This window comes from Arachis ipaensis, chromosome B10 (genome assembly GCF_059453495.1).
Source record: "Arachis ipaensis isolate K30076 ecotype BB chromosome B10, ASM5945349v1, whole genome shotgun sequence".
Classification (NCBI taxonomy): domain Eukaryota; kingdom Viridiplantae; phylum Streptophyta; class Magnoliopsida; order Fabales; family Fabaceae; genus Arachis; species Arachis ipaensis.
The window spans coordinates 98,523,330-98,536,848 of NC_142435.1; the positions used below are offsets into that span (position 1 = coordinate 98,523,330).

Consider the following 13,519-nt stretch of genomic DNA (forward strand, 5'->3'; position numbering starts at 1 on the left):
TGAGGAAGACAATTGAAGAAGCTCAAGAGCTCATTGATACAGTTGCCAGAAATCAGCATCTGTACTTAAGCAGCGAACCTTCCATGAAAGAAGAGGCTAAAACAGTGATTACTGAACTCAGTCCTGCTGAACAAGCTACTGAATTCAATCAGCAATTAGATTTTCTAACAAAACAGTTAGCCGAATTCAAGGAGAGACTACAAGAGACAAGGATGGCTAATATAAATATGGAAGAACAATTAAAGCAAACAAAGCAGCAGCTGTCAAAACAAATAACAGAAGAATGCCAAGCAGTTCAATTAAGAAGTGGGAAAACATTAAATACCCCACCTCAAGGCAGCAGGAAGCAAAGAAATGAGCAAACTACCCAAATTCCATCTGAGGACAGTAAGAGCCCAGGGAGAAATAATTCTGGCGCTAAAACGCCAGAAATTGGGTGGAAGGCTGGCGCTGAACGCCCAAACCATGCTCAGGACTGGCGTTCAACGCCAGAAACAAGCAAGGAATTGGCGTTGAACGCCCAAAAGAAGCACAGTTCTGGCGTTCAGACGCCAGGAACAGGTGAGGAGTTGGCGTCCAACGTCACTCCAGCTTCTAACCCTGGCATTCAAATGCCAGTGAGGGATCAGACATACACAAGTGCTGATAACAACCCCTCTAAAAAGGCTTCTCCAACCACCTCTGTAGGAAATAAACCTGCAGCAACTAAGGTTAAAGAATATAAAGCCAAGATACCTTATCCTCAAAAACTCCGCCAAGAGGAGCAGGATAAGCAATTTGCTCGCTTTGCAGATTATCTCAGAACTCTTGAAATAAAGATTTTGTTTGCAGAAGCACTTGAGCAAATACCTTCTTATGCCAAGTTCATGAAAGAGATCTTGAGTCATAAGAAGGATTGGAGAGAAACTGAAAGAGTTCTCCTCACTGAAGAATGCAGTGCAGTCATTCTGAAAAGCTTTCCTGAAAAGCTTAAAGATCCTGGGAGCTTTCTGATACCATGCATATTAGAGGGTAATTGCACCAAGACAAATTTATCTGATCTTAGGGCAAGCATCAACCTAATACCTGCATCCACTATCAGAAAGCTTGCTTTAACTGAAGAAGTTAAACCAACCCGGATATGTCTCCAACTTGCTGATGGCTCCATTAAATACCCATCAGGCGTGATTGAGGACATGATTGTCAGGGTTGGGCCATTCGCCTTTCCCACTGACTTTGTAGTGCTGGAAATGGAGGAACACAAGAGTGCTACTCTCATTCTAGGAAGACCTTTTCTAGCAACTGGACGAACTCTCATTGATGTCCAAAAGGGGGAAGTCACCCTGAGAGTCAATGAGGATGAGTTTAAGTTGAATGCTGTCAATGCCATGTAGCATCCAGACACACCAAAAGACTGCATGAAAGTTAATCTTATTGACTATTTGGTAGAGGAAATCAACATGGCTGAGAGTCTCGAATCAGAGTTGGAAGATATCTTTAAAGATGTTCAGCCTGATCTTGAGGATTCAGAGGAATTGAAAGAGCCTCTGAAATTTCCTCAGGAAGAGGAAAAACCTCCTAAACCCGAGCTCAAACCATTACCACCATCCCTGAAATATGCATTTCTGGGAGAAGGTGATACTTTTCCAGTGATCATAAGCTCTGCTTTAAATCCACAGGAAGAGGACGCACTAATTCAAGTGCTAAGGACACACAAGACAGCTCTTGGGTGGTCCATAGGTGACCTTAAGGGCATAAGCCCAGCTAGATGCATGCACAAGATCTTATTGGAGGAAAATGCTAAGCCAGTGGTTCAACCACAAAGGCAGCTAAATCCAACCATGAAGGAAGTGGTACAGAAAGAGGTCACCAAATTACTGGAGGCTGGAATTATTTATCCTATTTCTGATAGCCCCTGGGTAAGCCCTGTCCAAGTTGTCCCCAAAAAGGGAGGCATGACAGTGGTTCATAATGAAAAAAATGAACTGGTTCCTACAAGAACAGTTACAGGGTGGCACATGTGTATTGACTATAGAAGGCTCAATACAGCCACCAGAAAGGATCATTTTCCTTTACCATTCATAGACCAGATGCTAGAAAGACTAGCAGGTCATGATTATTACTGTTTTTTGGATGGCTATTCAGGCTACAACCAAATTGCAGTAGATCCCTAGGATCAAGATAAAACAGCATTCACATGTCCATCTGGAGTGTTTGCTTACAGAAGGATGCCATTTGGGCTGTGTAATGTGCCTGCAACCTTTCAGAGATGCATGCTCTCTATTTTCTCTGATATGGTGGAAAAATTTCTGGAAGTCTTCATGGATGACTTCTCAGTATATGGAGACTCATTCAGCTCCTGTCTTGATCACCTGACATTGGTTTTGAAAAGATGCCAAGAGACCAACCTGGTTTTAAACTGGAAAAAATGTCACTTTATGGTGACTGAAGGGATTGTCCTTGGGCATAAAATTTCAAACAAGGGAATAGAGGTGGATCAAGCTAAAATAGAGGCAATTGAAAAATTACCACCACCTGCCAATGTTAAGGCAATCAGAAGCTTTCTGGGGCATGCAGAATTCTATAGGAGATTTATAAAGGATTTTTCAAAAATTGCAAAACCTCTAAGCAACCTGCTAGCTGCTGACACGCCATTTGTGTTTGACACAGAATGTCTGCAGGCGTTTGAAACTCTGAAAGCTAAGCTGGTCACAGCACCAGTTATCTCTGCACCAGACTGGATATTACCATTCAAATTAATGTGTGATGCCAGTGATCACGCCATTGGTGCAGTACTGGGGCAGAGGCATGACAAGCTTCTGCATGTCATTTATTATGCTAGCCGTGTTTTAAATGATGCCCAGAAAAATTACACAACCACAAAAAAGGAATTACTTGCAGTGGTCTATGCCATTGACAAGTTTAGATCATACTTGGTAGGATCAAAAGTGATTGTGTACACTGACCATGCTGCTCTTAAATATCTGCTTACAAAGCAGGATTCAAAACCCAGGCTTATAAGATGGGTGTTGCTGCTGCAAGAGTTTGATAAGAAATAAGAGACAGAAAAGGGACAGAGAACCAAGTGGCTGATCATCTGTCCCGGATAGAGCCAATAGAAGGGGCGTCCCCCCTCTTTTGAGATCTCTGAAACCTTTCCGGATGAGCATTTATTCGCCATTCAGGAAACACCATGGTTTGCAGACATAGCAAACTATAAAGCTGCAAGGTTCATACCCAAGGAGTACAGCAGGCAACAAAAGAAAAAATTAATTACTTATGCAAAGTACTACTTGTGGGATGAACCCTATCTCTTTAAGAGATGTGTAGATGGAATAATCCGTAGGTGTGTGCCTAGAGAAGAAGCACTGAGGATCTTATGGCATTGCCATGGATCACAATATGGAGGCCATTTCGGAGGTGAGCGAATAGCCACCAAGGTCCTCCAATGTGGCTTCTACTGGCCTACCCTCTATAGAGATTCCCGAGAGTTTGTACATAACTGTGACAGTTGTCAGAGAGCTGGTAATCTGCCTCATGGTTACGCCATGCCTCAACAAGGGATCTTGGAGATTGAGTTGTTTGATGTATGGGGAATTGACTTCATGGGGCCTTTCCCACCATCATACTCAAACACTTATATTCTGGTGGCAGTCGATTATGTATCAAAGTGGGTAGAGGCCATTGCCACACCCACTAATGATACTAAAACAGTGCTGAAATTCCTCCAGAAACATATCTTCAGCAGGTTTGGTGTCTCTAGAGTACTAATCAGTGATGGGAGCACCCACTTCTGCAATAAACAGCTTTACTCTGCCATGGTCCGGTATGGGATTAGCCACAAGGTGGCCACCCCATATCATCCACAGACAAATGGGCAAGCTGAAGTCTCTAATAGAGAACTAAAAAGAATCCCGGAATGGACTGTCAGTACCCGTAGAAAGGATTGGGCAAGAGGGCTGGATGATGCTCTGTGGGCTTACAGAACAGCATTCAAGACTCCTATAGGGACCTCTCCGTACCAACTTGTGTATGGTAAGGCTTGTCACCTGCCCGTAGAACTGGAACATAAGGCCTACTGGGCAACCAAATTCCTAAACTTTGATGCCAAATTAGCTGGAGAAAAAAGATTGCTCCAGCTGAATGAGCTAGAGGAATTCAAATTCACTGCTTTCGAAAATGCCAAGCTTTATAAAGAGAAATCTAAGAGGTGGCATGACAGAAAGCTGTCATCTAGAATCTTTGAACCAGGACAAAAGGTTCTGTTGTTTAACTCTAGGCTCAGGCTATTCCCAGGAAAACTGAAATCCCGGTGGAAGGGACCATATATGATTACAAGTGTATCACCATATGGTTATGTGGAGCTTCAAGACATTGATTCTGATAAGAAGTTCATTGTTAATGGACAGAGAATCAAGCACTATCTTGAAGGCAATGTTGAGCAAGAGTGCTCAAGGCTGAAGCTAAATTAAAAGCTCAGCAAGGTCCAGCTAAAGACAATAAAGAAGCGCTTGCTGGGAGGCAACCCAGCCATTGGGAAGACTTTTCCTGTTATTTTGCCCGATTCTTGATTTTATTTGTTTATATAAAGTTCATTGCTACTAAGGTAAAGAGTCAATTGTATAAGTTCACAGGGTTACAGAAGGATTCAGCACACAAAACAGAGAAAGAGAGCTCACTGGCAAGAAAACGCCAATAAAAGTCTGTTTTGGGCGTTCAACACCCAAAAGAAGCATCTATTGGGCATTGAACGCCAGAAAGAAGCTCCTTCTAGGCATTTAACGCCAGATTTACAGCGTCCTGGGCGTTCAGAAAAACGCCCAGTGACAAAGGAGTTCCTGGCGTTCAACGCCAGAAAGAAGCAACAGCTGGGCGTTGAACGCCTAGGAGAAGCAGCAATTGGGCGTTAAACGCCCAAAACATGCAGCGTTTGGGCGTTTAACGCCAGGATCGTGGGGAGGAGGTAAATTCGTTTTTACTTCATATTTTTCATTTTAATTTTAATTTTCATGTTTCAATTCATGATTTCTTGCATAAACATGTTACAAACCCTGATTTCTAAAATCCCTAATTTCTAAAAACCCTACTTTAAAAATATCAAATGTATCTTAATCCATAAATACAAATTCTTTTTCAATCCAATCCAACTCTTTTTCAAAAAATTTCCAAAACAAATCTATCTCTTCCTTCTAAAATCTTTTCAACTCATCAATATCTTTTTCAAATCTCCACTTTATCTTTTTCAAAATCCAAATTTATCTTTTTCAAATATCTTTCATATCTTTTCAATTTTAAATCACATCTTTTCATATCATACTTATTTTTTTAAATCATATCTTCTATCTTGTCTTTTTTTTTCTAAAAAAAAATTTCGAAAACCCACCCCCCTCCTTTTTAAATCCACATTCGGCCTCGCTCCTCTCATCCACCATTCTACACTAGCTCTCCTTCTATCCCTCTCCTTTCTTTTCTTTTGCTTGAGGACAAGCAAACCTCTAAGTTTGGTGTGTTTATCCGTGATCACAAATTATACCCACTAAGATCATGGCTCCTAAAGAAAAACAAACCACTCCAAGAGGCAAGAAAGAGAGTATTCCAAAACCACTTTGGAATCAAGGGAAGTTCTTAACCAAAGAACATTCAGACCATTACTACAAAATAATGGGTCTAAGATCAGTGATCCCGGAAGTCAAGTTCGATCTGAAAGAAGATGAATATCTAGAGATCCAAGAGCAGATTCGAAACAGGAACTGGGAAGTCCTAGCTAATCCTGAAACGAAAGTGGGAAGGAATATGGTTCAGGAGTTCTACGCTAATCTATGGCAAACAGACAGGCAGAGAATATCTAGAACTGCCCTCTATGACTATCGGACTATGGTCAGAGGAAAGATTGTTCACATCCACCCTAACAAAATCAGGGAGATCTTTAAGCTACCTCAGCTGAAAAATGACCCAGACTCCTTCAATAGGAGAATGATAAGAACAAACAAGGGCCTGGATAAGATTCTAGAGGACATATGCATCCCTGGAGCTAGGTGGACCACCAGCAGCAAGGGTGTCCCAAATCAACTCAAGAGAGAAGATCCCAAACCAGTCGCCAGAGGATGGCTGGACTTCATTGGGCATTCTATATTGCCCACTAGCAACCGTTTTGAAGTCACCGTCAAAAGAACAGTGATGATCCATTGCATTATGTTGGGAAAAGAAGTGGAAGTTCATCAACTGATTCCATATGAATTCTACATACTTGCAAACAAGAATTCCAAAGATGTCAGGTTGGCTTATCCAAGCCTAATCTCTATGCTCTGCAAAGATGCTGGAGTAAGGATGGGAATAACGGAGTACATCTCAGTGGAGCAACCAATCACTAAAATCACAATGGAAAAACAACAAATGCAGGATGACCCCATCAAGAGGAGGGCGCAAGAATTCCTCCCGGAAGTCCCTCAATTTGAATATTGGGAACAGCTTGAAGCATCTGTTACCAAGATGCAAGAATCTATGGACCAAATAAAGGAAGAACAGCAAAATCAAAACAGTATGCTCTGCAAACTGCTCAGGAAACAAAAAGAGCAAGGGCGTGACTTAAAGGAACTGAAGCGTCATAAGTTATCTCTTGAAGGACCAAGCACTCCACAGACTAGAGGAACATCCACATCCCAAACTCAAGGTTGTTGAGCCCTAATCTTAGCCTTAACTCTGTGATAATTGTTCTTATTTGAGTTTTACCTTAATAGTTATAGTAGTAATTAGTAGTTATTTTATCTCCAAGTAAGCTATAATTTATTTTTCTCATCATCATTAAACATGAATAAAATAGAAGATTTTCTTTAGAATAAGGAGGCAATATTTTTCGAGTTTTTAATACAAGAAATTCTAATTAATTACATGTGGTGGCAATGCTTTTTGCCTTCTGAATGAATGCCTGAACAGAGCATATGTCTTTGGAATTTGATGTTCTTGAATGTTAAATATGTTGGCTCTTGAAAGAATGATGAACATGAGACATGTTATTGGTAATCTGAAAAATCATAAAAATGATTCTTGAAGCAAGAAAAAGCAGTGAATACAAAGCTTGCAAAAAAAAAGCAAGCAGAAAAAGTCAATAGCCCTTAAAACCAAAAGGCAAGGGTAATAAAAAGGATCCAAGGCTTTGAGCATCAGTGGATAGGAGGGCCTGAGGAAACCAAATCCTAGTCTAAGCGGCTAAACCAAGCTGTCCCTAACCATGTGCTTGTGGCGTGAAGGTGTCAAGTGAAAACTTGAGACTGAGCGGTTAAAGTCAAGGTCCAAAGCAAAAAGAAGAGTGTGCTTAAGAACCTTGGACACCTCTAATTGGGGACTTTAGCAAAGCTGAGTCACAATCTGAAAAGGTTCACCCAATTATGTGTCTATGGCATTTATGTATCCGGTGGTAATACTGGAAAACAAAGTGCTTAGGGCCACGGCCAAGACTCATAAAAGTAGCTGTGTTCAAGAATCAACATACTGAACTAGGAGAATCAATAACACTATCTGAATTCTAAGTTCTTATAGATGCCAATCATTCTGAGCTTCAATGGATAAAGTAAGATGCCAAAACTGTTCGGAAGCAAAAAGCTACTAGTCCCGCTCATTTAATTAGAATCTGAGCTTCACTCAAAAACTCTGAGATATTATTGCTTCGTGACTTATTTGTATTCTATTTTATTTGTCTAGTTGCTTGGGGACAAGCAACAGTTTAAGTTTGCTGTTGTGATGAGCGGATATTTTATACGCTTTTTGGGGTTAATTTCATGTAGTTTTTAGGATGTTTTAGTTAAGTTTTTAGTATATTTTCATTAGTTTCTAGGAAAAATTCATATTTCTAGACTTTACTATGAGTTTGTGTGTTTTTCTGTAATTTCAGGTATTTTCTGGCTGAAATTGAGGGAGCTGAGCAAAAATCTGATTCGGGCTGAAAAAGGATTGCTGATGTTGTTGGATTCTGACCTCTCTGCACTCGGAACGGATTTGCTGGAGCTACAGGAGTTCAATTGGCGCTCTTCCAATTGAGTTGGAAAGTAGACATCCAGGGCTTTTCAGCAATATATAATAGTCCATACTTTGCTCAAGGATAGATGATGTAAACTGGCGTTCAATGCCAGTTCCATGTTGCAGTCTGGCGTCCAGCGCCAAAAACAGGTTACAAGTTGGAGTTCAACGCCAGAAACAGGTTACAACCTGGCGTTGAATGCCCAAAACAGCCCAGGCACGTGAGAAGCTTTAGTCTCAGCCCCAACACACACCAAGTGGGCCCCAGAAGTGGATTTATGCACTATCTATCATAGTTTACTCATTTTCTGTAAACCTAGGTTACTAGTTTAGTATTTAAACAACTTTTAGAGATTTATTTTGTATCCCATGATATTTTAGATCTGAAATTTGTACCTTTTGGTAGCATGAGTCTCTAAACCCATTGTTGGGGGTGAGGAGCTCTGCAGCGTCTCGATGAATTAATGCAAATACTTCTATTTTCCATTCAAACATGCGTGTTCCTATCTAAGATATTCATTCGCGCTTAATTATGGAGAAGGTGATGATCCGTGACACTCATCACCTTCCTCAACCCATGAACATGTGCATGACAACCACCTCCATTCTATATTAGATTGAATGAGTATCTCTTAGATTCCATAATCAGAATCTTCGTGGTATAAGCTAGAATTGATGGCGTCATTCAGGAGAATCCGGAAAGTCTAAACCTTGTCTGTGGTATTCCGAGTAGGATTCTAGGATTGAATGACTGTGACGGGCTTCAAACTCGCGAGTGCTGGGCGTAGTGACAGACGCAAAAGGATAGTAAATCCTATTCCAGTATGATCGAGAACCTCTAGATGATTAGCCGTGCTGTGACAGAGCATTTGTACCATTTTCACTGAGGAGATGGGAAGTAGCCATTGACAACGGTGACACCTTACATAGAGCTTGCCATGGAAGGAACTTTGCACTTTTGCATGCATGAGGGAAGAGGAATACAAGAGAAAAGCTGAAATTCAGAAGACAAAGCATCTCCAAAACCCCAACATATTCTCCATTACTGCATAATAAGTATTTATTTCATACTCTCTTATTTTTTGTAATTCAATTTGATAAGTGAATTGTTTTCCTGACAAAGAGTTACAAGATAACCATAGATTGCTTCAAGCCAACAATCTCCGTGGGATTCAACCCTTACTCACGTAAGGTATTACTTGGACGACCCAGTGCACTTGCTGGTTAGTTGTGCAGAATTACATAGTGTGAAGTAATTTTCGTGCACCATACACCCTCCTTAACATCAAATGCAATCGTCTTGGAAGGAGGTTCTATGTCTTGACTTTCCCATGGAGGTTCAGCATCTCTTAAGTCTGCAACCACTTCTTCTTCTTCGATAATTACAGCTTCCTCCACTTGCTCCAGTACAAAGTCATGCTCCGTACTGTCCACTGGAGTTTCTAATATCTCCTTCATGCTACGTTCTTCATTAGATTGCCCACATGAAGCCATGGGAGCACTTTGAGTGTCCGAGCGTCGGGAACCTAATTGACTTATCACTTGATTTAGTTGATATAGAGTTGCATGAAATCGATCCGCTGCTTCCTTGAGATGATCCCTTGATTCTTCCTTCACTAATTCTTCAATCACTCCTTCGACTTCAAGGGTTTTTACTACCTTCACCTTTAGGGCCTCCTCTAGCTCCTTATGAAGTATAGATTCGCGAAGATGATCCCTTCTCTCTTGTTCCATGTCAATAGCATCATTGAGATCATGTTGCTCTTGGATTGATGGATGTGGGTGCTCTTCCATGGATGGTGGTGATGGAATGGAAAGATCATTCTGTGGTTGACAAGGAAGTGCACTAGAGCTTGAGGGTTGAATGTTGAAGGTGTTTGGTGGTCCGATTTGGGCGAAGAGAGCTTGTATAGTAGAGTTTAGATCGGCAAGTGCTTTCTCCCTGGAGGTTTGGGGTGGATAAGAGGGTTCATTTGGTTCATAGGGTGGTTGGTATGGTGGATACGGGTTAGGGTCATATGGTGGTGTTTGGTGGTGAGGGGCTTGTGAGTATGGTGGTCCAAAGTCATGTTGAAGAGAGAGTTTATAGGCATATGGTGGTAGTTGTTGATAGTCCATTGGAGGTGGTTGTTGCCATGAGGGTTGATCAAATCCTTGTGGCTCCTCCCATCTTTGATTGTTCCAACTTTGATGCATGTTCTCATTGTAATTTCTTCTTCCTGCAACATAATTGTAACCAGACTCATAGCCAAAGGGGTGAGAATTCATAGTAGCAAATAAAAATTAAAAAAGAATAAAAAAATTTAAATTAAAAGGTTATTTAAATTTTGAATTTTGAAAATTAAATTTTAAAATTTTGAATTTTAAATTTTTGAATTTTGAATTTTTGAAATTTGATTTTTGAAATAAGATAAGATAAAATAAAAAATTTAAAATAAAAACCAATAACCTCTTAACTTAAGAAAAAGCAAAAATAAAAACAAAAATAAAAACAAATAAACAAGCAAAAATAAAATATTTACAATAACCAATAATAAGGCACACATTTGCAAATCCCCGGCAACGGCGCCATTTTGACGAGAGGAACTTTTGCGTGGTCTAGAAATTTGCGGATAAATCCTCGTTGCAAGTATAGTTTCTAAACCTTCAAAAATTCCTTCGTACAAACGTTTTGGTTGTCACAAGTAACAAACCCCTTTAAAATTGATAACCGAGTATTTAAACCTCGGGTCGTCTTCTCAAGGAATTGCAGGGAGGTATGTTCTTATTATTGGTTATGAGTTTGTAAATTGGGGTTTTGGAAGTAAGGAGGGAATATGTTATATGACAAGTAAAATAAAATAATAATAATAAAATCTCTTGGCAAGGTATAAGAATTGAAATTCCTATCCTAGTTATCCTTATCAGGTGTGAAGAGAATTGGGTTTTAATCCCACTTGGTCAGCCTTTATTGAACAAAGGAAGGTTAAGTGGACTGATTAGCTTGATTCTCAAGTCCTAGTCAACTCCTGTGGAGAGACTAGTGTAAGAGCAATCCTAGCTCAAGCAGAATCTGCCAATTTCAATCACTTGCTGAGTTTGATAACTCAAGTACTGCCAATCACTTGACCAAAGCCAAAAGGGAGAAAAATATCTAAATTAAATTAAAAGCATCAATATAAATAAAGCAAAGCAATCTTAAATATGAAAATACCTCGAATTGCATTAACAAAAGAAATTAAATCTGACATAGATGTTCATAAATTAAATTGAGAAAATAAATAAAAAGAACATTGAACCTGGGATCGAGAGTCACTCCTAAAACTAAGAGAAATCCTAATCCTAATCCTAAGAGAGAGGAGAGAACCTCTCTCTCTAAAAACTACATCTACTCCTAAAATTGTGAATATGAAAGCCTCTCATGAATGGATGCATTCTCCCACTTTATAGCCTCTAATATGTGTTTTTTGGGCCGTAAACTGGGTCGGAAACAGCCCAGAAATCGCTGGAGGAGAAATCTGCCACGCTGATTTTTCGTCACTGCGACGCATCCGCGTGGATCACGCGTTCGCGTTGCCTAGCGTCAGAACAACTATGACATATTATATATCAAATCGAATCCCCGGACGTTAGCTTTACAACGCAATTGGAACCGCGTCGTTTGGATCCATGTAGCTAAAGTTACAGCCGTTTGAGTCCGAGAGGGTCAGGCTGACAGCTTTGCAGTTCCTTCAACTTCTTGTATTCCTTCCACTTTTGCATGCTTCCTTTCCATCCTCTGAGCCATTCCTGCCCTGTAATCTCTGAAAGCACTTAACACACATATCAAGGCATCTAATGGTAATAAGAGAGGATTAATATTAGCAAAGATAAGTCCAAAGAAACATGTTTTCAATTAAAGCACATAATTAGGAAGGCAAATGTAAAACCATGCAAATAGTATGAATAAGTGGGTAAAGAGTAGATAAAAACCACTCAATTGAGCACAAGATAAACCATAAAATAGTGGTTTATCACAAACTCATGGGAACTCCCATGCATCCTAATTCAAAATTAGATAAGGGAGAAACTGATAAAGATGTTGATGAGACTAGGTATAGAGGAATGATTGGTTCTCTTATGTTCTTAACTTCCTCTAGACCCGATATTGTGCAAAGTGTTGGATTGTGTTCTAGTTTCCAATCCAAACCAAAAGAGTCATATCTCTCTGTAGTTAAAAGGATCATTAGATATGTTCATGGCACATCCAATTTTGGTCTTTGGTATCCTAAGATTGATGATTTTTCTGCAGTTGGTTATTGTGATGCAGATTTTGCCGGTGATATAGTTGATAGAAGGAGTACTTCAGGCCTATGTTGCTTCCTTGGAAAGTCATTAAATGTTTGGTCAAGTAAGAAGCAACCAACAGTGGCGTTATCCATTGCAGAGGCTGAGTATATTGCTGCTTCTTCTTGTTGTTCTCAGCTTTTATGGTTAAAAACACAGCTTACTGATTACAAATTAAATGCTAAAAATATTTTCTTAATGTGTGATAATATGAGTGCCATTAATATTTCTAAAAATCCAGTTTTGCACTCTAGGACTAAACATATTGAAGTGAAATTTCACTCAATAAGAGAACATGTCTAAAGGGGGACATTAGCATTCAATTTGTTAAATCTGAGGAGCAATTAGCAGATATTTTTACAAAACCACTAGCTGAGGACATATTCTGCATGTTTAGGACTATTCTAGGAATTTTGAGTTATGATTCTTTGTTTGAAAATTGCTAATGTATTTGTTGGAGCTTTTTGTCTCATAAACAGGTATGAGACAATTCTGGGCAGAAGAAGAACGTTCCCCTTAATCAGCATGATCTGGGCTTATTTCAAGTGAAAAATAATTTGGGCCAACCTCAAAAATCATATGTAGAGTGGTCCAATGTGTTTCCTTAAATCCAACCATCTCTGGGCCCAAATATGAATGTTACAATTTTTGTTTGGTTGTTAAGTTTTTTTTGTTCGGCTGTGTGTTTAAATTTTTTTGAAAGGATTTTCATTTAATGTTTTTGATCCAAAAAGATTTTCAGTTTGATTTTTTGTTTTTTTTATTTTTTTTTGTTTCTCAAAATTTAAAATTAATTTCCTATTTTATTTTAAAATCAAATAAAATCTTTCTTTAATGAGGTCATGTCTTTTCAAGTTAAATCAGTGGTGATGCAGTTGCATGATTTGAGAAATTTTCTTTTGGGTACGGTTACCAACACTCCCTCTCTTTCCTCCATAACTTCTCCTCAAACCCTTCGGTTTCTTCCCACTCTCTTTACTACTTCTCTTCTCTCAAAAGCCTAAATATTACCAAATGAGGAAGAAAACCATTGCTAAAAGGCCTCCTCGTGAAAAAATCTTCAAGCCTCACACAAAGCCTTCAACTTGCTCTCACGACCGAACCTTCACACCCCTTCCTTCTCCTCCTACCTCTCCTCCAAGAACTGCTCCCATGGCGCGGACCAAGACCATACCTAGATTCCCTATTTCTGCCAAGCCGACGCCACCTCCAAAGGCTACTC

The 13,519-nt window shown here is 39.7% G+C and overlaps 1 protein-coding gene across 1 annotated transcript in view; it reads left to right on the top strand.

Moving 5' to 3' along the window:
* Positions 1-12,782, top strand: part of LOC148581023 (uncharacterized) — a 70,232-nt gene extending 57,450 nt beyond the window's left edge. The window contains exon 2 of the mRNA XM_088492293.1: positions 12,777-12,782. Coding sequence (XP_088348419.1) covers positions 12,777-12,782 — 6 coding nt within the window. The remainder of the gene's footprint in view (positions 1-12,776) is intronic.
* The last annotated feature ends 737 nt before the right edge of the window (positions 12,783-13,519 follow it).